This window comes from Octopus bimaculoides, chromosome 9, assembly GCF_046866305.1.
Source record: "Octopus bimaculoides isolate indiv1 chromosome 9, ASM4686630v1, whole genome shotgun sequence".
Lineage (NCBI taxonomy): Eukaryota > Metazoa > Mollusca > Cephalopoda > Octopoda > Octopodidae > Octopus > Octopus bimaculoides.
In genome coordinates, this window is record NC_142936.1 from 71,320,179 (window position 1) to 71,347,768 (window position 27,590).

A 27,590-nucleotide genomic window follows, 5' to 3' on the forward strand; every position below is an offset into this window, starting at 1 on the left:
TGACAGAATAACTGCCAGGTTTTAAAAAAAGTACTGTGGTTGCATAACCAGCCCATTTAAAAGTACCCTTCAATCGTTGGGCAATATGTTGTGCTTGAGACGACCTGTTGAGTCAAGTCAAATAGTAGTTGTGGCTGATGCCAATGCTGCTGGTGGCACGTAAAAAGCATCATTCAAGCATGGTCAATGCTGGTGGCATGTAAAAAGCACCCACTACACTCTCAGTGGTTGGCATTAGGAAGTGCATCCAGCTGTAGAAATCTTGCCAGATCAGATTGGAGCCTGGTGCAGCCTCCTGGCTTTCCATTCCTCAGCCAAACCGTCCACCCCATGCCAGCATGGAAAGCGGATGTTAAGTGATGATGATACATATATGGTGCCCCAGCATAGCCACAGCCTCAAGGTTGAAACATATAAAAGGTAATATTGCTTAGGTACAGTGATACTAATAAACTGGTGTTAGAACTAAATATACATTGGGGCATGGTTGCTTGGTTGATAAACTTGCTTCGGAAACACATAGCATTTTAGTCAAGTGTCTCCTAATATAACCCTGGACCAACTATAGCCTTGAGTGGATTCGTAGACTAAAACTGAAAGAAGCTTTTATGTGTATTTGTGTTGGTGTGTACCCTTGTCTCAGCAGCATGTGATGCCTTTAAATGAGCATCACCAGCATACAAGCTATGATATTCATTTTCAGTTTTCTATGGCTAACATGTCTGGTCATGGGAAAATATTACCTTGCTTGGAAACAGGTGAGGGTTGGCAACAGGAAGGGCATCCAGCCATAAAAATGTTGCCTCAACAATTTCTGTCTGACTCATACAAGCGTGGAAAAGTAGACGTTAAATCTTTTACTTGTTTCAGTCATTAGACTGTGGCCATACTGGGGCACCGCTTTGAAGAATTTATAATCAAATGTATCAACCCTGGTACTTTTTTGTTATTTAAGCCTGGTACTTACTTTATCGAACTCTTTTACCGAACCGCTAAGTTACAGGGACATAAACACACCAACACCAGTTGTCAAGCAGTGGAGTGGTGGGGGGACAGGCACACATATATAGATATATATATAGATATATACATTTATACATACGACAGGCTTCTTTCAGTTTCTGTCTACCAAATCCAGTCACAAGGCTTTTGGTCAGCCCAAGACTACCCAAAGTGCCATGCAATGGGACTGAACCCAGAATCACATGGTTGGGAAGCAAGCTTCTTGTCACACAGCCACACCTGATGATGATTGTTTCATAATCATTGATTACTGATCTCTTATTCAAGACAATAATCAATCAATTAGACATTTACCATGTTTCCCTGTGATTCAGAGGTTCACTATGTTTGGTCTTGTACTGCAACTGTTTTCTGTTGTAGTCTTGGGTCAACCAAAGCCTTGTGAGTGGAATTTGGTAAATGGAGAAACTGTGTGGAAGCCCTTCCGAAGGACTAGCCCTGTTATTCATCTATTTCCTTGTTTAACATCATGTGGCTTTTTGAGTGAATTTAACAGAATGCATTCTGTTGCAAGTATTTGGTTCAAGTGTCTTGTCTGTCAGTCTCAGAGGTTCTAATAAAGGTCATAGGCATGGCTATTTGATTGTTTTTTTAAAAAGAAGAAGAAATTATACACAATTTGATACTGATAGTGGTTGCATTTATTTACTAGTGTTACCCATCATTTGATGGGCAACTTTGGAAGTATGCTGTTACTACTGTGGTTAATATCAAGAAATATGGCGTACATACAAGGGTGCGCTGAAAAGTTCTTGGCTTTAAGGATATTCTGAAAGGCCTGGTTAGAGATCCAACCCTCCAAGTCCTTTTATAGAGTTTTGAAAAACTGAAGGACCACTGCAAAAAGTGTCTGGATCTGAGAGAGGAATATGTTGAATAAAATCATAATTAACTGATCCTCCTGTATTTTCTTTTACCCAAAGCCAGGAACTTTTAATCACCCCCGTCATACAATAGTTACAATTTAGCTTTTAGCAAATTTCTTGGTACTTATACAAAATGATGAAATGAATAGTAATTTTCAAAAGAAAATATTTATTACCTCAAAATTGAATAAATTTTTCATTTGTATATTTGCAACAAACGTGTTGTTATTTTTCAGTATAATTGCAATCTATTCCATTGAAAAAAAACCTATCTCTTGCAAAATTTCATTTACAAAAAATGTGCATTTTTCAGAAAATTATGAGACATTCATTTTGTACCTCTTATGTTAAGTCTCTCTGTAACTCTCTTTTACTGTCTCCTGTTGTCTCTCTTTAGAATGTAAAATGTGACTGAAGAAATCAACCATCAAACCAATCAACCAACATATTTATGTTGGTTCTTATTGAATAGACAATTATTTTTATAACCCTAGCCAGTTGTATTTGAACAAGATTACAACATAGAGACAGCCAATAAAATAAAGCACTTATTTCATTGCCTTTCTTGAGTGTCACCATCTTGTCTTTATTAAAATGTTGTTTTAAATATTTAACTCAACTATGTCAAATTTTAAAGGTGATCAGGATTGCAATTACATAGAAGCTCCTTCATTGACTCCAGAACCGTGTGATTCTAATCAGACTAGGCAATTAGAGTTAGTGGGTAGTGATTAAAATAATAGTACTGCTGCAAGACAATTGTGCAAACCAAATCAATATGAATGTGCATGCCATTAAAGTATGGGTGATAATGCACATAATTTTTTTTGGTTTTCTTATTATAGAATTAGTTTAATTATTTTTTTTTTTTTTTTTTTTTTTTTGAATGCACACATGCATACATAAACATAAAAGATTTATATTTTTAGTATTTCCACATGGCTGTTATTAATTCACTTAAGAGTTGTTTGAAGTTTTAGTTATTTCATTATGAAACGATGAATACTTTTAAAACAACAACAACAATTATTATTATCATTGTTGTTCGTGTTTTTAATTATATTATTTCTCTTTTATTTTTGTCATGTGATGTCAGATTTTTAGAATCCTTGACAAAAAGAAAAAAATATACAAAGTAGGAAAAATATTGTTCTAAACTTTATTACCCAATTAGTTTGTGCTGGTCTAATAATTATGGCAAGTATCATCATTGGGAACATAATTTGGTAAAATGGAAAACCTAAAACTGCTATATGGAGATGACACACTGAACTAAACTTCATTGTTATTGCTGATGTTGTTTATTGCTGTTTGTGTGATTTGTCAATGTTGCCTGCATCTACAGATTATCTTTGACTGAAATAGTTATGTTACAAAATACAAAGACTGATCTTTTTTTTTTATTGTTTTTATATTATGTTCTTGTCTCCTTTTAAAGACATTTGGTGAATTACCTATGTCATTAAGCTACTCTTCTATTAAGTGTTGGTGTTTCTGAAGTCATTTCTGAAATCTATTAATGTCAACCATTACTATATTACCTGAGCTCTACTGTTAGTAGCAGCAGTAGCCACGATAGTATTGATAGAAAATTGGATGTATCATCACCTGTTGCAGCTTGAATACTTAATTTCTACTGCAAAATGCAAACGGGGCAGCCCACTTGTTCCATTTAAAGGGAGTATGGATAGCTTTTCTAAGGAAGCATCACATAGTGATATGGGTTCATCTGAATTAGCTGTTTTAATGGTAAGTGGTCATGACAACATCATTCTCTCTTTCTCTCTCTCCTTCACTCTCTCTCTCTCTCTCTCTCTCTCTCTCTCTCTCTCACTCACACACACTCTCCCTCAATTCTTTTCCCTTTCTATTTCTCATTCTGTGGATTCCTTCTCTTTCGTATCAGTTTTTCTGTTTTGCTTTTTTTACTGTGAAGTTAAAATGAAGACTGCTTTTACTACCATATAAATACTCATAATTCTCTCCTATATATTGATTTTTTTGTGTCATCCTTTTGCCTTTCTGTGTGTTTCCTATACTTTTGTCTTTCTTTCTCTTTCTCTCTCTCTCTCTCTCTCTCTCTCATCTGTTTTACTTCTTCTTTATCTGTTCTCTTAATGACTTTGGTCTGGTGCTGTTCAATATTTATGGTGTCTGTCATGATGGTTGTTGGTGGTTTTGGAATTTCCTATCATTAGTTTTGCATGTGTTCATATTAACAAAGAAAATTAATTGCTTAAAAAAATGAGGGGGAAAAAAAATCTGTTTTTCTGTTATTGGAATTGTTGATGTATAATGATCCACTGTATTTATGAATTGATATTACAAAAGAAGAGGATGGCAAGCTGGCAAAATCGTTTCTGTGCCAGAAAAAATGCTCTGTGGCATTTCTTCCAACTTTACATTCTGAATTCAAATGTCACTGGGGTTGATTTTGCCTGTCTTCCCTTCTGGGTTGATGAAATAAGTACCAGTTGAAAACTGGGGTCAATGTAATCGGCTTACCCACTCCCTTGACTTGCTGGTCTAGTACTAAGACTTGAAACCAATATTTCAAAAGAAGTGTGACCGGAACATAATCCTTTGCTCACTAACTTTATTTCCCTCAGAATCTGATTTTTGATTAATTTTTACTTTGCAACAAGGTATTTAGATTTATGTTTGTTACAAATTAACCAAAACATATTAACATTGACATGTCAGAAGTCAGAAATGTTAAATCAAATATATATTGAACTTGCTCTATTGATCCTTGGTTGTTCACTCTCTGATTGTTATCAACCGAGATAGCATTATGTTAATGTAATCATTATAATCATTATTATATCATCTATATCATTTCTTACTCTGTAACAGAACATTTGCACTCTTCATGCTTGCATATTTAATATCATTTTTATCATCAGCTCAGTATCATAATTGATTTCAAAATCAATTTTATGCCAGGCACAAATGTTTTATTGATACTGACATCAGTAAACGCTAAATTATCATAACTGTCACCATTATTATAATTATATAATCATGATTCTTCGAGATTCTTGTATTGTATTGCTGCTATAGTTTGATTTATACTTGATTAGGTATTTGAAGTTGTGGACAAATATCTTAAAAGGCCTTTTGTTGCTTCTTTTGTCGGTTCTTCCAATTATACCCTTTGTACTAGATTTGCTTCCTTTTATACTTTCATGAATTCCATGCATGTATTTACAAAATTTTTAATCAAATCTGTCTTCCTACACAGAACTTATTCTCAAAACAAAACACCCACTCACAAACTTTCAATACCGAAACCAATTGTAGTATTTAATGAGAAATTTTGTGTTTGTTCTTGATAATAGGATCAAGAAGAGAAAAAAAAAAACTATTCCAATCTAGTATAACTGAGAATAGAATATTTGAATATGTTTGTCATAATGCTTGAACTGCGATACAAGCATATCACTATTTGTTAATTAGCTCTAATTTTTAATTCACTTAACATGGAACCATACATACATATACACACACTCTCTCACATCTATGTATAAATATATGTACTTGTACATTCTTGTCTGTGTGTGCACAACTGTACCTATCCTCCCAAGACATTCCCACTACCCATCGTCTTTCTCACTACAGTAATCCCTCGACTATCATGGGTATTACGTACCAAAACCTCCCACAGAAATAATTAAAATCTAAAAAGCATATAAATATCTATTAGCTGCAAAAACCTGCAATATACTGAAGAGCCCATGATATAAATTAACATATATTAGCCAGAAAAATTCATGATGTATTGAGTACATGATAGGTGAACCACAATAGGGCGAGGGATTTCTGTACATTACTTTGCTGCAGTAATAAAATATGATCAGAATTGCATGCTTCACTTTTTGCCTGATACCACTTACCCCTTACCTTTCTTAGTACTCCAAACCTTCTCAACCCCACCCAATTTTTACAGTTATTACCTACTCTTCCCTATCACCACACTTTCACCCTTTTACCTATTCCTTCCCACCAACCGTTTCTCACTCTCCTGTACTCTTTAATCTCTACCCTACCCACACTTCATGATTCCCTTGCTCCCACTCACTTCTATTCACCTGTATTTATTTATCTCTCCAGTTCCACCCCAACCGTTTCCAACTTCTTTTTTTTTTATAATGAGTTATCATGTAGCTACAGCAAGAAACCTGTTCTGTTATGGGCCCCTTCATCTCATAGCATAATGCTTTCCTCTCTATTACAGCCACACCCATTTGAAAGGATGCTGGTATTGCAGGCTACATGGCAACCTCACTAGTGCTGGTGCCATTAAAAAAAAAGCACCCAGTACATGCTGTAAAGTGTGTACTGGGGAAGACATCCTGTTGTAGAAACTAAACCAAAATAGACATTGCACATTATGTAGTCTTCAGATACATCAGATCCTGTCAAACCCTCCAACCCATTGACAGTAAATGATGATAATAATGTGTACTTACACACACACACACACACACACACAAGCATATGTATATACAGACACACGCATGTATTCCTATGTATATGTCATCTGTGTATTTGTTTTTTTCTTAATGTAATAATTGTGTTGAAGTGAATACAGTTGTATTTTAGGAATGTCATACTACCAATAAAACACATATGCTGGTTGTAATTCACTTTATTTTTTATTACCAATTAATTAAGAAGGCAACACAGGAGAGCAACGTTTTAACAGATGTATTAGTTTAATACTTAAAAATGAAGGTAAAGTGTTTTGATGTTTCAGACATATTGTCCTTCATCAGAAGAAATAAAAGAATGAGAAAAGGTGGTAGGGAAAGAAAAGAAAATTGTTAGGGGCCAAGTGAAAATGCAGTTCCTTGGGGGAGAAAAGGTGTGATGCTGTATGTGTGTGTAGGAAGATATACAAGTATAGGGACGGACATTGGGGGAAGTATGGGTTGCATGTGCTTTGGGATGGGTGGTGGCTGTGTGTGTGTGTGTGTGAATATATCAGTATGTATGTAAATATATATATGGATATATCATGTATGTATGTATGTATATATATATATATATATATATATATATATATATATATATATATATATATATATATAAATATATATGCATGTATATATGTGTGTATAGATATTGTGTTTATGTATATGTGTTTATATGTAGGTGTGTGCGTGTGTGTGTGTATGCACACACACACACACACTATAAGTGAAAGTGCAGTTAAATAGTTAAGAAGCTTGCTTCCCAATCATGTGGCTTTTGGGTTCAGTTCCACTACCTGGCATCTTGAGCAAGTATCTTCTACAATAACCCTAGGCTAATTAAACTTTCATGAGTGGGTTTGGTGGATGGAAACTGAAGGAAGACCATGTGTATATCTGTTTGTACATTTGTTTGCATTTAGCTTGCTTCTGTAAAAATTGCAGTATACCTTCAGTGTTGTCACTTTTTTGTCAAATTATTCCCTTACTTTGTATCTTTGAAGACCAGTGAAATAAGATATCACTTATGTAGAAGACAGGAAGGGTATCCTACTGTAAAAACAATGTCTCAATAATATAGTCAGCTAACTCATGCAGCCATGGAAAAACAGATGTATAACATACAAAAAAAAATTCAAAAATCTCTGTATGCCTTGTACAACCATGGATCCATAGAGGAATTTTCTTCATGGTACAGGTTTGGGCAAGGTTTTTTTTTTCTTTTTTATGCAGGACCAGAAGTTTCCCATGTAGTAAATCTCTCTTCTGTACACCACTGATAATGTCCAAGGGGTAGGCAAAGGCTGTTACGTTTTGGTGCCAGTGCTTTTGAAGACATTACTCTTAGACTGGAATGATCTAGAGAATATTTTCCAAGATGTCTCACTTGATGCTATAGCTATTCTGCCAATCTACCAGATCGAGTGTGTATGGAAGGTTTATTGGCAGATAACCCTTCCAAAAAGTACAATTGTATGTTTGTGCACGTGTGTGTGTGTATGTGTGATCATATATATATATATATATATATATATATATATATATATATATATACACACACACACACATATATATACACACACACATCATCACTCTGTATAAAGCCACCTCCCTCAATACTAGACCCTTTGCATTTGACAAGTCTTGTGATGCATGTTACATGGTGACCTCACTAGTGCCAGCACCATGTACAAAGCACCCAGTGCTCTCTCTCAAACGGTTGGCATTAGGAAGGCATTGGAATGTAAAAACCATGCCATGGCACACACTGAAGTTTGACTTAGTCATGGCCCATTGGTTCCTCTCAACTGATTATGACAATTTCGATCCGGCATTGAAAAATATTTATTGATTCTTCCAAGGGCTGTAAAAATTATATGTTGAAGCTCTCCTACTAATGAAGTACAAGGATCATTTTAACTAGTTAATGACTTAATCTCAAAAATACTTTAACAACATAGAATCGTGCTTTCTCGGTGGCGAGAGTGTAACACTCTGAAAAGGGTGTGAATGCAGGTATTTATATGAATCTACATGTGCATATTAGTGAGTATTAATCTTGAGAGCTTGCTTTGGCAACCCATCACTACCATCTCTCTTTTTTGTCTTCCCAATTACTACTACTCATCCTTATAATGTTGGGTAGACATATATCTCCTCTTATAGCAAGATACCTGTGTTTGTTCTTTTATCATAGTCTAGCATCTTAGCTCCTGGCATAAAGCCACCTACCCCTTGTTAATGCCCCCCTCCTCATCAAACAGACACTTAGCCACAAAGTTTTTTATCTTTTTCTCCTCACTGGTGCTTGTGGCACAAGAAACAAAAACATACCCATTACACACTGTAAGATATTTGGCATTAGGAAGGGCATTAAACTGTAAAAAAATATGCCAAAGCTGACCCTGGATGTTGGCACTGCCCTGCAGCTTGCTGGATACTGTCGAAGCATCAACCCATGCCAATATGGAGAACAGATGTTAAATGATGAGGATATATGTGAGTATAGGTGTGTGTATAAGTGAGTATACATATGATTTGTATTCTTTCAAGCCTTTTCTTTTTTTCACTTTACTCAACAGGAAGGATCCCTGGAGCAAGCTATGATGGATGCACTGATCAATGATCGAGTTGATTTTGTTAAACTCCTCCTGGAGAATGGCGTTAGCATGAGAACATTTCTCACTATTCCACGACTTGAAGAACTCTATAATACAGTAAGGCACTATTCTGTTATTTGCTTTTTGCATTTACCTCATTTAGCTCATTTCAGTTTCTATTTACCAAATTCATTCACAAGGCTTTGGCTAACCTGGCATATAGTTGAAGACACTTGCCCAATGTGCCATGCAGTGATATTGAACTAAAAACCATGTTAGCAAACTTCTTAACCACAGAGCTAAGCTTGCACTTTACACTATAGCCCAATATAGTGGTTGGCCTTAGGAAGGGCATCCAGCTGTTGAAACTCTGCCAGATCAGATTGGAGCCTGGTGCAGCCATCTGGTTTGCTAGTCCTCAGTCAAATTATCCAACCCATGCTAGCATGGAAAGCTGACATTAAACAATGATGATGATGATGATTCTCTTCATATTACAACTAAATACAGAATGCAATCTCTTATTTTGATTGCTCTGATGCTTGTTAAGAGACAAACTTCTTTTGGAGGTGAAACAGAAGTACTACCGGTGCTTAGAAATAGTATTTAGTGATAAAGCAAAGCATGCTACCATAATTACTTCCAGTTGGTTCACCTGTATTATCTCACTTTGCAGCAGCTCGTGAAATAATCAATACCATTTCATTTACTATTATCATTCATTAATTCATGTTTCATGTTCATTTTCTCTTGTCTTGTGAAGATCTGCCATCATTATATTCTCAACACAATACAATTATTATTGTTATTAATATTAATAACATCATCATCATTATTATTGTTATTAGGCAGTGAATTTGAAAAACTGTTAGCATGTGGGGCAAAATGCTGAGCTGTATTTCATTCATCTTTATGTTCTGAATTCAAATTCTGTCAAGGTTGACTTTGCCTTTCATCCTTTCAGGGTTGACAAAGATAAGTACCAGTTGAGCACTGGGAGCCAATGTAATTAACTAACCTCCTCCCCACCAAATTTCAGACCTTGTGCCTATAGTAGATAGGATTGTTATTATTATTATTATTGCTATTAATATTATTAAGGCAGTGAGCTGGAGAAAACATTAACGCATCAGAGGAAAATGTTTTGCTTGATTTCTTCTGTCATGGTTAACTTTGCCTTTTATCCTTTTGGAGTCAATAAAATAAGTAGCAGTCAAGTATTGATGTTGATGGTATCAGTTGACCACCACATCACCTTCAAAATTGCTGGCTTTGTGCCAAAGTTTGAAACTGAAGCTGCAAACTGGCAGGATACTTATGTTCTGAGCCCAAATCCCACCACAATCAACTTTGCCTTCCTATTTTGAGATCAATAAAATAAACTACCAGTCAAGTACTGGGAGGAGGGGGGGTTTAACATAATCCACTTTCCCCCTCCCCTCAAAATTGCTGGTCTTGTACCAAAATTAGAAAAATATATTATTATTATTTATCATTATTATGGCAGCAAGCTGACAGAATCATTACTACACCAGACAAAATGCTTTGCAGCTTTTCTTCTGGCTTTATGTTCTGATTTCAAGTGTCACAAAGGCTAACTGCGGTCAGTGTTACCCACTGACCTCTTCCCTAAAATTGCTGACCCTGTGTCAAAATTTGAATCAGTTATTATTATTATTATTATTATTATTATTATTATTAAGGCAGCAAGCTGGCAGAATTGTTAGCATGCTGGACAAAATGCTTATGTCCATCCTTACGTTCTGAGCTCAAATTCTGCCAAGATCGACTATGCCTTTCATCCTTTCAGGGTCTATGAATTAAGTACCAGTCAAACACTGGGGTTGGTGTAATTGTCTACTCCCCTCGCCTCAAATCTCAGGCCTTGTGCCTTTAGTAGAAAGGATTATTATCATTATTATTATTATTATTATTATTATTATTATTATTAAGATGGCGAGCTGGCAGAATCGTTAGCACGCCGAGCAAAATGCTTAGCAGCATTTCTTTCGTCTTTACATTCTGAGTTCAAATTCCACTGTGGTTGACTTGACCTTTCATCCTTTCAGGGTAGATAAATTAATTACCAGCTGAGCACTGGGGTCGATGTAACCAACTATCCTCCTCCCCTAAAATTTCAGGTTTTGTGCTTATAGTTGAAAGGATTATTATTTTTATTGTTATCATTGTTGTTATCAAGTCAGTAAGCTTTTAGAATCCTTAGTGCATCAGTCAAATGCTTACAGCATTTCGTCCATCCTTCCATTCTAAGTTTAACCTCTGCTTTTCATCCTTTCGGGGCCAATAAAATAAGTATCAGCTGAATACTGGAGTCAATGTAATCAACTGTCCCCTCTCCCCCCAAATTTTAGGCCTATAGTAGAAAGGATTACTATTACTATTATCATCATCGTCATCATCATCATATACCTGAATAGCTAAGCAATTTATTACATTCATGTTTATAAACTATTACATATTTTATTTGACATATTTTGGCTAACAATGGCTGAACAGCTGCTTATTCTGTGAGCATGTTGTAGAAATATTCTGAATAAGCAGAAATATTTGAATTATTTAGATTGAATAGACATGGCACTACACCTACACTGGTCTGTTGTCTTTGAATTGCAATATTACTTCCTCATTTGTAAGGTGGTAAGCTAGCAGAATTGTTAGCACACCAGGCAAAATGCCACTGGGGTTCAAATGCTGCCAGGGTCAACTTCACTTTTAATCCTTTTGGAGTTGACATTGCTTGAAATTGCTGTCCTTGTGCCAAAATTTCAAACCAATATTCCTTCATCTTTTCAATCCGTTTTCCATAGTGACATAGATTGAATAGGTTATTGCAACCTGAGGTGATTCTTATTTGAAATTGCTGCTCTCCTAAATGACTTGGAGAGCCTTATAGCTGGATGCCCTTCCTTACACCCACCACTTTGCAGAATGTATTAAATGCATTGTGGTACCATGAATAGAGAGACTGTCTTGTCCTCAACAAGACTGAAACATCTTCTCCATTGTACATTTTAAGTTCAATTTCTGATACTGTCTCTGAATGATATCCAACCTCTGTACAATATATTGGACTATGCTCATCTTCTAGGCTGTAGTTTCCAGCTCGGAATTTCTGAAACCACAGTTAGACTGGCTTACGCTTATTGTCCAATCCCCATATACTGCTTTAATATTCCTCGCATTTTCCATTGTGTTGTTGCCTTTATTGAACTCATAAAGCAAAATATGCCGAATATGCTCCTTTGTCACTTCCATTATAGCCTTGTAAAAATAATTGTTAAAATCAAACTGCACTCTTGAAAACTTGCACGAAGAATAAGTTCAAGGTAAAATTACTCCCTGCTTTTATAGTAAGTTGATACAGGTAGTTTATCCCATCCCCCTCCGACTTTTAGTTCATGCAATTGAAAAAATCGCATTACTTATGGGATGACGCAGTATTTGACAATGCATCATGTAAACTATACTAGTGTGTGTGTTTAGTTACTGTTTTATAATATATACATTTTCTTAATGTTTTCAGCGACATGGACCAACAAACACTCTCCGGTACCTTATACGTGATGTTAAAAAGGTAAGAATTGCAAGACAAACACTGTTGCCAACTTTTCCTGAAGTGCCATGTATGTTGAGAACTTGATATGTTATTTCTAAAGATTAACCCTGGCTTATAAAGCATTATAATACTTTATTATTTTATTAATGCAAGTTTACAAGTATTAAGCTGGAATATTCAATAACACTTGATCTCCTTTTTGCCATCTTTGTGCTCAAAAATATTCAAATCTTTCTCTTATTCAACTATTCTCTTGATGTAGCCCTCAACTTGTTATTTCAGTTAAGTATATTTCTGTATAGTTGGAATTTACAAAAAAAAAAAAAAAAGAAAAAAAGATGAAGACAGGTGTGTAAACAACAAACAGATGTATTAGTTTAACGCTTGGGAAGTGAGAAAGTCTTTTACATTTTGAGCCTACGCTCTTCAGCAGAAAGGAACATAGAAATAAGCAGAGCAAGAAAATAAAAAAGGTTTAGTGGCTCATGATCAATCTGTATACTTAGCCACCTGCAAGAAAACAATAGCAAGCTCAGAAGTTGAATTTCTCTACAAATTCTGATAGACTTGTGTAGAATGGAATATCCTACCCAGGTGCTAATAAATGAAAATGGGATAAACTCTGGAATCTTAAGAAATTGGTCATTGTTTATTTCAGCAAGAATTAGACCATAGAAGAGTACACTTTATTAGTTTACAACCAAAGTAGCAACACACTTTCTGTTAGCTTCTCCACTTATCATGGATACTAAACTTATGAAAGTTTTCTTCAAATCTGTGAATTCAGAAATAAAAAATAAACAAAAGCCATATTGGGCAAACCCATTCTACTCTTTCATCATCCACATATGGTTCCAAATATATCTAATTGTTGTGTGATAGGTATTTCTCTCTTTGCTGTTTATAGTAATGTTTTAAGCCTAACAACTTTAGAATATTGTCTTTTGTTTTTCAAACTTGTGTATTATTTTAAATATGAAACTTTAATTTCATCTTGGCATGACTAATAGTGGACTATAATTCCATTACAGTTAATTATGACTGACACACACACACACACACACACACACACACACGCGCGCATGCACATGCAATTGAACTTTCAATGGTCGTAAGAGAATTCAGTAGCAGCAATTCACTAACAACAATTACCAACTAACAATATACTGATTAAAAAATTCTTCTCCAAACAGTTGACCAATTAACATATTTGGTGATGTCAAAATTATTAATTAACATCATGATGATCAATAAAGGCTTAAAAATTAATAAAAAGTAGATACTTATTGCTCACAAAATTTTGTTTTAATTTAAAAATATAAAAACATTGCCAAAACTTTGAAAGGATTTCTAAACTGAGATGTTAGAGTTAAGCCTCTTCAATACAGACTTGTTAACTTCATAGTTGACAACAAGCCTCTTTGTTTTTTTTTTGTTGTTTTTTTTCAGTCACAGTATTTTCATCATTTTCAAATGAGACTCTTAACATATGGTATACTCTTCAATCTTGGTATTATTTAAAGTTTGTTCACATTTAATGTATTCTGTGAACTTCCAAATGTTTATTTAGGTGGTAGATCATAAGCTGCTCTTTAAAAAGAAAACCCTTATTCATGGTTTAAGGTATATCTTGCAAGACTGCTTTTTAAGAGACCCTTTTTTTTTATCTGATGTTTCTTGTTCTTTTCATGCAATCCTTGCTTGTAAATTTCTCAATTCCTACTTGACTGCCTACAGCAATGGCATCAGACAACAATTACATGAAGAGACTTAGTTATTTGCACTCACAGAATTTTAATGCTTTGACACTTACTGTATCGGCAGTGTGGTTGTGCTCACTTGACTGACACAGTAAAGTGTTATTAACCATGCTCACTCATGCATGACAGTTTATTTGTTATTTCTCACTTTCCAAATTTACAGTATCTTTGGATTGTGTTTCTTTAAAAAAAATAATTAATAAATAAAATAAAATAAAATAAAATGGCTGCTAACATATGTTTTTTTTTCATTATCTTTTGCTTCCTATAATCCTATTTCTAATGAAATATACTGCCTATATGTTTGGTGTTTAGAACTTAAAATGTATATAGTATTGATGTACAAACATAAAAAATATATTCATGGTAATTGAATACCCAACTGGTGACACATTTTGGAGAGCAACATATTTAGGATAAAAATGAGTAAAGTGTAAATTTTGAATAAGGTTCATAATTTAATTATGCTCATTGGCCATTTCATTTGCATAAAAAACATTTATGTAATTACATAATTAAAATGCATAATTAATTCATTTAAAATATTAGTGATAATATGGGTAATACATCACTTTTAACTAAATTAATTATGTATTTTAATTACGTTTTATGCAATTGAAACAATTGCTGAGCACAAATTACATACTTTATGTGAAATATATGCTTTTCTATATTTTATTCTAAATATGTTAAACTTAGATAATAGGAAGATTCTTGCATAAAATTATATTAAGAGGTTTTAATCTAATTATGAACACTTTGAACTGGGAGGTTTTCTGTATCATAGAACCAGTGGTGGTCTCAGATAGGTTTGGCATCAAAAGAATTAAGGACTTATAAAAAAAATCAAATGTTCAAATGACTGTAGAAATTTAAGCTTTTAAGATTACTTTTTGCATAAAGCCCTAATTATCTTTGATGAATATGTTGATTGGTTAAGTGCTTGTTATGTGAATTTGCTAATCAGGGAATTGCTTTGAAATTTTCTGCATGCAGTTCTCAAAGTCATTGCCAGTAATGCTTGTTGAATCTGCTGTTTAATGCTTTATGGAGAGCCATAAATGTCTCGATATCTAACACCTTATACAATTTAGGTTCCTACCTATCAAATACATCCTTAGAATAATTATACCATTTGGAGAGTACTCAACCCTTTAGAATTCAGATTATTCTGTCAAATGTAATGCACATTCCTTCACATTGATTTGAATTAATCATGCATTGCGATTCCAATAATGTGATTGTTTATGCTTTGAATGACATTGTTTGGTAGGTGTGAGATGCCAGTTCTGGCTAGCTTGTATATAAAACAGGTAAAAGATTTGGGGCTGGATATGGCTAGTTTAAATACTAAAGGGTTAATTGGCAGAATTGTTTGAGTATTGGACAAAATGCTTTACTATATTTAGTTATGGCCCTTGCTAAGGTGAACTTTTCCTTTTATTTATTTATCCAAGGTAATATACCCTCCTTCAAAAAATTTGCATACATACATATGCATGTATGTGTGTATATATATTATTCCACACATTAACACCACCATGCGACACAAGACATTAACATGTCATTGTTGTCACCTAAGTTGTGTCAGTATGTCTCTGCATGACATCATTCAGGCAATAATGTTGTCATGTTTACTGGTCCCACAAAAAATTAGTGATTTTTTTGCTTCTGTTAGATATATCAATAATTATACAGTATAATTGTGGCAGATACTGGTACCATGCAACTGACACCTGTGCCAGTGGCATGTAAAGGCACCCATTACACTCTCAGGATGGTTGGGATTAGGAAGGGTATCCAGCTGTAGAAACCATGCCAAATCAGCATGGACAACATGCATTAAATGATGATGATGAGAAAGGCAGTGAGTTGGCAGAAGTGTTAACACACTAGGCAAAATACTTAGTGGTATTTTATCCATCTTTACATTTTGAGTTCAAATTCCACCAAGGTCAACTTTGCCTTTCATCCTTTTGGGGGTTGATGTAATCAACTTACTTCTCCCCCTCCCCTCTGAAATTCCTGGTCTTGTGCCAAAATTTGAAACCGATAATTACACAATATAAAGGTCAGCAAGCATCAAACCAAAATATGCAGATCCCCTTTAACCCTTTTACTATGGAAATCAAATATATCCACTCAAAATTTCATCGCTCTTAACTGTGGAAAGCAGTTTTATGTATCAATCTTTCGGAATGTGTTTGAAACAACTTTTTAACTGAGGCAATGTGACTTGCAAAAAAATACCAACTTTATTTTTTGGTAGATATATAACTTCATTTCTAAAATAATAGCAAAATTTAATTTCATGTTTCTGTTTCATTTACACTTTTAATATTCTTAAGGAAGCCAGATGGTCACAAGCTTTTATGGTTTTTTTTACATACTGTAACAATGTTATAAATTGTAGTTTGTAACTATTAATGTTTTCTTTCTATCATTTTAGAATGTTGCTTCAAGTTATCGCTGTACTCTACCAGACATTGGTTTAGTGCTCCAGCATCTTATGGGTGGCGGTTTTGTTTCATCATACCTAAAAAAGAGCTTCCGTCAAAAGTATAACGCTCTTAAGAAAAATGCAAGTATCTTTCATTTTCTGCAGTTATTTTCTAACATAACAAATGTCACAATTAAACAGTCATCAAATAGCCATTTAAGCAAAATGTTATCACTGTGTATATAAAAAAAATGTTTTATATATATATATATATATTTTAGGAAGTTAAATGTTATGGCTGTTCATAGGGTGACCATTGACTTTGCACCTATAAAGCACTTAGCATTATAGGTGACTTATCAGACTCAGATGTTCAAAGGGTTACACCTTTGCCCATTTGAGTCTGATAAGTCACCTACACTGCTAAGCGCTTTATAGGTGCAAACCCAATGGTCACTCTATGACCAGCCATAACATTTAACTTTCTAAAAAAAATTACTTCTCTAATACTTTAGAGTGTGCTTCTTTATATATATATATATATATATATATATACTTACATACACACACATGCAATGAACTTGTTTTATAAGAATGTATTTCTCTAATTCATACAGTATTAGTCTTATTTCTGAAAAGTCTATTTATAACTTCATTAATGCAGCTAACCATGACAATTATAAAGGGGTTGCTGATCGAGGAATTTTATCTCTGACTTATTATCATCTTGAGAATATAATACAGTTCAGTGAAGGCTGTTTATTTTTGGCATAATGTGAAATACATAGCTATTAATTTTTCTTATCATTATTCTCATCTTATTTTCATCTTGGTCTTATATTCTTTTTGGTTTCTCTTAGAAACATTATCAAAAGCAGTAAAGAGGAAACAAATGCTTGATGATGACTACAATGAGGACAACAGTTCTCATCTTTGTCTTCCACAATCTCGAAGATGGCAATTATTAGAAACTGGATCACATTGTCAACTTGCAAAAAAATGCAGTCTTGTATTCTGCAAGAATCCTAAGAAAGATTCTTAAGATTTGAGGAAGCTTGTTGTCACCAAACCTCAAGCTAGCATCCCTACTAACTAATATATCGTGTGATAATTTTACTGATAATTATAATTGAATAGTTTGAAAATTCTATTAAATGCTGATGTGACTATTGTCACTTTAATATTTGCTTTATTTTTGTTATATTTGTCCTTTTCTTATCTTTGATGGTTAATAATTTAATATTTCATGTACATCTGATGATTAACAACCTGGACCTAATGATACTGTTGAATGACTCAATTCTCTATGCTACTGGCTCAATAACTTTATATTTTGTATTTCTGGAATGTTACTTCGTACATTAAAAAGAAAATTATTTTTATATTTAGCATTGGAATCTAAAAAATAGAAAAAGGAAGATCATTTATTAAGGTCAAACAGGAAGAGAAAATGTTAGTCTACAACAATATTACTTGTAACTTTCACGATCATGGTGAATTTAAAATATAATGGTATTAGAACCATGATGTTGATGGTTTAGGTAGAAAAACAGAGACTTGTTGGTACCATTTATAGATTACACACACACACACACACACACATATATATATAGTTTGCATCTATATTTAGTTAGACTGGATTGTTGATGGTTAAAAGTTTTTTTTTTGGGGGGGGGTCAAAGGCACTGTATAGCATTGTTGTTTATATAACTTTTGAATTTGTTTTTGGATTATTTATGGCTCAATGAGTAAGGGTATTGAAAGCTAGGTGTCTCGGTCATGGACACAACATGCCAGAACTTCAGTTCATTGTCTGATAACCTATCAACTCTTAAATATCATAATTTTGTCCTGTCTATTAATATACATGTCATACAAAGTAGTCTGCTGCTATAAGACAAGCAGTTTGCTGCTGTAGAACAAAGTAGTTTACTGCTATCATACAGCTTACTGCTCTAATATAAAGTAGTTTACTGCTATCATACAGCTTACTGCTCTAATATAAAGCAGTTTACTGAAGATCATTTTAGTACTTGCATTCAAAGTATTCAAATAAAGTGAATAAAATGAGGTTGATTGATGTAATAGATAAACTAATTGTTATACCATAGAAATATTACTTTAATCTGTATGTAGTCTGTTATAAGAAAAACTTAATACATAATAGCATTTGGTATTTTTATGTGTGATATTTGAGGATATACTCAATTTGATTTTCTTTGAAGAAATATTAAGACTTTACTTGTATGTAATTGAAATAGTATTAATGGTTCTTTCTTACCCATAGAATTAATACTGGCTTTGCCATTCTTTACAACTCTTATACTGTGTCCAAATTGCTGGTATGCTACTGCTGTCTTTCTTAACACAACTTTGTAAACTGCTGTATTGAGAATTGAAATGAAAAGCTACACTCAAATACTTCAATCTCTTTAACCTTTTGATTATGACAAAATTTTTATGCAGGTTGCTTAATGCCTGAAAGTGTTAAGATTTGAAACCATTTCCTCTATTAAATTTCTCGATTCAATGTAATAATTTTAGCATGCTGATTATATGCCATTCTTAAAAGAAGACCAATTTGAAGAATTTTGTTTCCTTGGCTTGGCTTTGATTGGCATATTTCTACTTAGTTGAATATTCTGTTGAAGAATCTGAATTAAACTTATTTTATTAACAAAATTTTGGAACATACGAATGTTGCATTTCATCATTTTTATCTATTAGCAATTTATATATATATATATATTTTTTTCCTCTCTAATTTTGTATATTTTCCTGTGGAATAATAGTATTCAGCTGAGTTACATATGTAACCATTTGATTGCTGATTCTTCATTGTTAATTCAAAAAGACAAAAAGAATATTTTGGGAATGTTTGGTACATGCATATCTGTGTGTGTATATGAATGTGCATGCATGTGCTTACATGCTGGTTATCTTCATATCTTTTACTCTCAATATTTTCTTTCTGCAAATCCAGCTTATTTCTTTGTAACATTGGGAGATTTGAATTTTAATGAAACATTTTTCACTATCAACCCTTTTATTATTAACAAAATGCTGTTGCAATATATAGTCTTTGTTTCAATTAATTGTGGAAATTATAAAAAGTGTAGTGAAATAACTTTGCCACTTTTAAGCTGGTGTATGGAATATAAATTAGCATGAAATTTTGGTGGAAGGCTTTAGATTAGTTTAAAATGAAAGTATGTATTGTAGAATTATGGGCAGCTTCAGGTGCATTGGTGTCAAAATGTTAAAGAAACTATTTTATTATACATACATAAAGTCAATATTTAATCATACATGTCTTCACACTTATAAATTCTCAGCCACTTTCAGATATACCATTATTCTTAATCTGTCTTATAAATAGGCTTTTAATTTCCAATCCCTATTAAAATTGAATTTCTGGATGACTGCATCAAAAGTTACTTTTCCTGACTCATAGAAATAATTATTTATTGAAAAAGTTGGATTGCCTTCAAGCATAAAGTCCTAAGGGCTGGAGAGGAAATAGGTGGGTTTTGTGTGTTTGTGTGTATGTAACTGTTGACATTTGTTTTGGATATAATTAGAGTAGATTTTGAAATCAGTATTAGATTCTAACTCAGCTTGGAATTTAATTAGGAATTTGATTTTAGAATCCATGTGGGAAATTCACATAACCGTATTGAAACTTTAATTGGAATGGTACTTTTACTTTCAAACTGCTTTACCATAATAATTAAATGAGATAGTCAATAATTTTATGATTCTCAAAGATACAGGTATATAAAACACACACATATTTATTGTGCAACATATATATATATATATATATATATATATATATACGAGGTCTGATCAGTAAGTATCTGGACTTTTGCCATAGTAACGAAGCTAAAGCACACAGTGAAGCCACTTGGTACAGATTGACCTTGGACTCTGTTGTGCATGCGCAGTAAGTTTTAACATTCTAGCTCATTTCTGCTGTTTACAGCAGTGCTTGGAAGGAAGTGTAGTATGTGATCGTTGCATTGACCATGACAGAGAAAGTTGTCATGGCGATACCTACTCAGAGGCCTGCACAAAGTTGCAGAAAGTGTACGGAGAGGAGTGTATGAGCCGCACGCAAGTGTACAAGTGATTCAAACATTTCCAAGATGGCGAAAAAATATTGATACTGACAAACGTTCTGGGAGACCTGCAACCAGCAGAACTGAGAAAAACATTGCAGATATGCATGCAGCTGTGAGGGAAATCATCAAATCACCATCTGTGAGTTATCAGAGGAAGTGCAGATTAGTTACGGTTCAGTTCAGTCCATTATCACTGAAGATTTGGGTGTGAGACATGTGTTTGCCAAGTTCGTGCCAAAACTGCTTTCAGCTGACCAAAAAGACACTCGGGTTTCAGTTGCACAAGATCTCCTTGGTTGTGTTGAGAACAATGCCAGAACAGACTGGGAACCTGAAAAGTGCTTCAGCTGGTCAGCGCCTGTCAAACCATCCAACCCATGCCAGCATGGAAAATGGACTTTAAATGATGATGATGTAGAAAAAAACTTTTGAAATATCTTCATACTTCTTTTCTTAGATTCTTTGTAGATATTTTACACACCATAATTCTAAATTAGATACACTATCAGGCATTTATTTCTATGATACCAAAAAACAGTTATTTTATTTAATGAATTTGCTATACGTCTTCAGATTTCCTCTATTATCGAAAACATTAATTCAGCTTCAAACCCATTTTTATTGGATATTCTACCTGTCCAAGTTATCATAATATTTTATATTAAGTTGTATTTCATTAAAGCAAAAAAAAAAAAAAAGAATGAATAAACAAAATAAATAATTTAGTTTTCAATTACAAATTAAATTTTGCTGTTCGGAAGTACAGTATCTGAGTATATGGAAAGTTAACTGTTATGCAGTGTTTAGCTATAAAATGTAATAGAATAATTTTGGAAGTTATTTTGAACTTTTCTAATAATAGCTAAAAGCTTTGTACTTCTAGTTACAGTATATTCAGCTACACCTTTCCTATCTTGATCTTAGATTTAACATGCAACTGAAGAAACTTTCTATCTATTTTGGCATATTACAAATTCTTTTAGAAAGCATCTTATTGTAAGATGTAATTATAATAAATATGGTGTTAATTACATGACTGCAGTCAGTGCACCAATATTCCAAGACAGATCAAACGAGGACACTGCAAAGCCTCTAATTAATGGTTGATGAGTTTACAATGAGATTGTAATATATTCTAATTAAGACCAAGTATTATCACTTGACCATCTGTAACAACATTGTTTTCTTGAACACATTGTGGAAACAAAAGAAAAGCTACAGACCAATGAGACGGTATTTTAAGCCATGTTTGTACATCCCCTGAGCAACACAACAGAATTATCTTCAACTTTTTGGTTTGATCTTCATACTTATTTTCATAAAAAAACTTTTCTTCTTTTCTTCTTATATTTTTTCTCGCATATATCGCATTCTCAATCTATCATTCTATCATATTTCTTTTTATTATATCCACCTTCTTTATTCTTAACTGTTCATCTTCTTTGATGCCCTATGCTCCATCATTTGTAGGTGGACTTTACAGCTCAGGTAGGAGCACATTCTCTCTTAGTTCACTTTCTTTTGGTGTCAACTTTGCATTAGCACAGCTATTTAAATCTTTTCTTGTTTATTATTCTTAATGGCAGTTTGATTATGCATGTTTCCTTGTAGAACGAAGCATTACTCCAACATACCTTAGACTTATAATATAACTTATGAAACATTTTTTTTTTTTTTTTTAATCAACTGTCTATTTTTCAATTAATAGAAGCTAAATATATAGTATATTTTCAAGTTTTCTTTAGCAATTCTATAAATCTATCACTCCTACATTTCAAGGTATTTTTAAAGTCAAGTGTTTGTTTATATGGCTGCACCTCATGACAACTGATTCCAACCACTCTCACAGTCATTGTGTTGTGCCACTTCCTCAGCACAAGCACACCTTTGTTTTTGCCTGTCTCACAGTTAAAGTACTTGTTTTAGAAATAAAGGTACCTAGTTGTAAAAAACCAATGTTCAAATGTATTATATTTTCCCTATATCTACCCTATATTGTCCTATATTATGATACTAAAGTGATTAGTTTAAAATGACGAGAAAAGCTTAGGGCAAAATGTAAGTTATTTTTGAATTTACTTAGACAATTAAGCTTTCTCTTCAAGAGTTGCTTGTCAATGGATCTAACAACTTCATTTTTGTAAAAACAGAAATTGAAGATTATTGATGGGATTTGTCTTTGAAAAAGTTCCTTTATCTTTTTTGGTGCCATATTTCTGCTAAATTAATTTTGAAAATAATGAATTTACTGAAATAACTTTGTCATTGTTAAGTTGGTGCTTGGAATGTTTATAAACAGGAAATTTTGAGGGTAAGTTTTAATTTAGATCACTTTACAACAGGAAGTTTTGTGGAACTAGGGGGCAGTCTCAAATGAGTTGTTATCAAAAGGGTTTATGATAGTTGTTGACCATTTCCTACATATTTTGATACTTTCCATTCTCACTAGTCAGGCAGTGAAAGAAAAATTGGTATTTCCCAATTTTGCTTTCACTAGAAACAAAATTCACCATTTGATTAAGAATTTCCTAGTTACCTTCTCATCAAATGCTGAATTTATTGTTCCTCTTCTTCATTTTGTATTAATATCTTTGATCCTGTGTAGATTAAATATTGGTCCTTTTCAACCTTATATACCCATGCTCTTTCTCTACCTTCATCCTATGTTGTTTGTTTCTTTTTTTTTTCTGTTTTGTTTCATTCTCTGAACAAGGAATTGTGCCCATAGGCCTCACTGGTTCTCTTATACCAGTGAGATTAATGTGGTTCCTCTTGAATGAGCACTGAGAGAAACACATTCTCAGGGCCACAAAAGGAAGAAAAAATTATCTGTGAAAGAATTGTAGAAGGATGATGTTTAAGCAGAGGAAGGACATAGGGAGGGAGAATACAATATGAGGAAGACAAGAGGAGAAAGGAATCAGTTTGGAGTGCCTGAGTAAGTGTAGCAGATGATTTGTCAGCTTGAGGAACAGCAGCCACTGTAGTAGTGGTACAAAATAAAGAGAAAAGACACAACACATCTGTGGACCAGAGATTAGAATATATTGGTGAGCAGCTTTATCAATCAGTTAGATGGCCTCTTTTGTAAGGCCATGTCTATGTAGCAACAGGGTTGTTGTTAGACGTGGGAGCAGTATTCTATTGTGGATCTCACTCGAACTTTTTACAGGGCTAGTAGTTGTGGATGAGTGAAGTATTTATGGCTTTGAAGAGGAAAAACAAAGCAATCTTTGTTATATTAAGGCTATGTGTTTGCCAGGCGAGATCCTTAATAACAGCAACACCTTGCATTTGTTGCCATTTTGAAAGGTCTAGTTTGTGATGCTCATGATTAGGTTGGATGTGGTATTTCAAGATTGTTTTCTTAAGATATATATATATACAGGTCGTCGTCAACTTATGACCACAATTGGTCAGCCTGTAGGCCTATACATAGCTTTGTTTTATATTTTTACATTCTTAAGGAACATTCTCGGGTAAAAGTCACACACAGCATTCTATTATTATACTATTATGCTGGCATTAGTAAAAGATTTCGGAGTTTTAAGCAGTCGTCTTATAAGCAAATACGAGGTTGTCTCCATGTCTCCGTGACAGGATATTCATCCAACACTTGGGATAACCACAGTGGTGATCGATAACCAAACCTAGGGGAAGTATTTGTTAGCTGACATCATCCATAGATGGGTTAATTTCTAAGACATTAAACCCATTAGATTTCAATTGGACTATTTATTATTGCTGCCAGGAGCTGGCATGCCAAACAGTTGTAAAGTCGATCAGCCATGAGTCGGATAGGTCATAAGTTGACATCCTGTATAGTGATTGTTGTTGGAGGAGCTCTGTGAGATGATGTTTGTCAAAGTCCTTATTTCTGGAATCAGCAAAGGTTTGGCATGAAGTGTCATCCACTAGTCCTCAACCTTTTTTTTTTTTTCTTAGGGACCCCTTTGATTCCTGTTTTACTCTACTGGACCTCTGCAGCCATTTGATGCATATAAAAAAAATCCTACTGTATTTTTTTATAATTAAATATCATAAGGAATTGTATAAAAAAGAAAAATTAAAATATTTTGCAAATTGTAGAAGTATAAGAAATTCTAACATAAATTCTAACAGCAAAAGAACTTATATGAAGCCTGAAGGGTCATATGGGTCCCAGTTGAAAACCACTAGACCCTGTGTTGATGATGTTGGGATGCAGAAGACCGGGGAGATTGAAGGGTGTTACATCTGAATAGGAGTGGTTGTGATGGGAAGAGTGTGGGAGACAGAACTGAACCCTGAAGCACTCCAGAATTAATTGCATGTAGGCTCCTTCAACACAAATTGCAATGGTGCAATCTGACAATGGCATTGTTCCAGTTTCATTTTACCATTCTGCTTCTATTAGTAGATATTTTTCTGATAATTTTTAAATTTTAACTGTTAAACTAAAAATATTTCTTGCCTCTTTAAAAAGAATTCTCCACTTTATCTGTATGGATGTCTGTTCCTGTTTAAGAATTTTTGATTTGGTCTGGAGGAAGGAGTTGCACCATGGCCATTGGAGAGTACCATTGACCAATAAGATGGACATGGTTGAGGTTCTTTTTTTAATTGTTATAAGTTAACAGCCACAAAAGACAAGAGCAGTGAGGGAAGTGACATTATAGGGGAATGAAGGATTGAGCTAAAATTTATTGCTTAAAGATATTGAGACTAATTGATAGGGATTATGGTTTCTTCAATATCTCAAAATGAGCCTTCTGTATAGATATTTATCACAGAGAAGCTGCAAATTGACTAAGATGAAAACAAAAGAAAAAAAAAAAACTACCTGTTTGATAAACATGCTGTGTTCTTCTTATTCCACACTTAAAATTTCTGAACTTGGCATTAAAATTCCTCTGAAGAAGTCTCTTTACATTCACTTTTGTTACATATCACCATCATTCTGAGTGTGATATTTGACTCTATAGGCTTTACATGTATGCGTGTGTGTTTAAGTGTGTTTGTGTGTACATATATATTTTTTCTTTTACTTGTTTCAATCATTTGACTGTGGCCATGCTGAAGCACTGCCTTTAGTCAAACAAATTGACCCCACGACTTATTCTTTGTAAGCCTAGCACTTATTCTGTCGGTCTTTTTTGCCAAGCCACTAAGTTATGAGGATGGAAACTCACCAACAACGGTTGTCAAGCAATGATGGGGGGGACAAACACAGGCACACATGCACATACACACACATGCACACACACACACACACACACACACACACACACACACACGACAGGCTTCTGTCAGTTTTTGTCTACCAATCTCTTCACAATGCTTTGGTCGGCCCGAGGCTATAGTAGATGACACTTGCCCAAGGTGCCATGCAGTGGGACTGAAACTGGAATCATGTGGTTGGGAAGGAAGCTTCTTACCACACAGCCACTCCTGTGCCTATGTATATATTTATATATGCATGTGTGTCTGTATATATGCATCCACACACACACACATCAATATTCACTTTTGCTCTTCAAGGTGTTTTATAAAACAAGAATTGAAGTGTGTCTTGAATGGTTTCATTACACACATACACCTGCAAACAAACAGACAAGGAATTAAAATGCTAAGATTGTATAATTGTCAAAATATTATCATCGGTTTTTCTTTTTCTTCCTCTTATTCTACTTTTGCAATATTTAGTAGTCTTCGTATGGAACAAATATTTTAAATATTTTTCGCTCTGCTTCAATATAACATGACAGTTGTGTCATGATCTTATACTTGATGCATTCTTAGGTTCTTTCTGGATGTTTTATCTTCGCTGTAGCACTGCATGTTTCCAAACTTCATTGACTTTTCCAATTTAATTTTACTTTTAAGCTGAAGAATTCTATTTTTTTTATTTTTTTAAAAATGTAATTTTTCATATATTAATTTTTTTCTCATTAAAATCGTTTCTTTTTTCTTAACTCTTTGTGGAATCATTTACTAAAATAATTAATTTTTCCTGCTCTACCACCACCATCACACTCAAGCAGATTCCATTATTCATATCCATACTATGTTATTGTTTCTCTAGGGAAAACTAAATTTCTCTATAGTGTGTTACATATAGCCAAAAAGTTCACTTCCCAACCACATGTGTGGCATCTTGAGCAAGTGTCTCCAACTATAAACCCATTTGCATGTTCTGAGTTCAAATTCCTTGCAACCTTTCAAAATCAATAAAATAAGCACCAGTTGAGGACTGGGGTCAATGTAATTGACTATCCCCGTCCCCTAAAATTTAAGGCTTTGTACCTATATTAGAAAGGATTATTATTATTATTATCATTATTATTAAGGTGGTGAGGTAGCAGAATCATTAGCACGCCAGGCAAAATTCTTAGAGGTATTTTGTCTGCCACTATATTCTGAGTTCAAGTTTTACTGGGGTTGACTTTGCCTTTCATCCTATCAGGGTCAATAAATTAAGTACCAGTGAAACACTGAGCTTGATATAATCAACTGTTCATCTTCCCCAAAATTTCAGGCCTTGTGCCTATACTAGAAAGAATTATGATTATTATTATTATTATTATTATTAAAGTTACACAGCTCACAATGTATGTCAAGTAATGGAACTGGCAATATTTGTTCTGACTCTTAACATTGTGACTTCAACTCCAACTGGAGCCAACTTTGCTTGTTACCCCTTCAGATTCAGTAAAATGAAAAAAACAGTCAAATACTGGTGTCAA

The 27,590-nt window shown here is 33.8% G+C and overlaps 1 protein-coding gene across 15 annotated transcripts in view; it reads left to right on the forward strand.

Moving 5' to 3' along the window:
* The window catches only part of LOC106881649 (transient receptor potential cation channel subfamily M member 3), a 701,312-nt gene that overhangs the window by 588,992 nt on the left and 84,730 nt on the right, over window positions 1-27,590 (forward strand). For 9 of the 15 annotated variants that reach the window (XM_089357688.1, XM_052970748.2, XM_052970745.2 and 6 more), the window contains 4 exons: window positions 8,947-9,081; window positions 12,509-12,559; window positions 16,751-16,882; window positions 22,336-22,353. In XM_089357688.1, the coding sequence (XP_089213814.1) occupies window positions 8,947-9,081; window positions 12,509-12,559; window positions 16,751-16,882; window positions 22,336-22,353 (336 nt within the window). The remainder of the gene's footprint in view (window positions 1-8,946; window positions 9,082-12,508; window positions 12,560-16,750; window positions 16,883-22,335; window positions 22,354-27,590) is intronic. The other 6 variants (XM_089357690.1, XM_089357692.1, XM_052970746.2 and 3 more) reach the window with 1 other exon arrangement.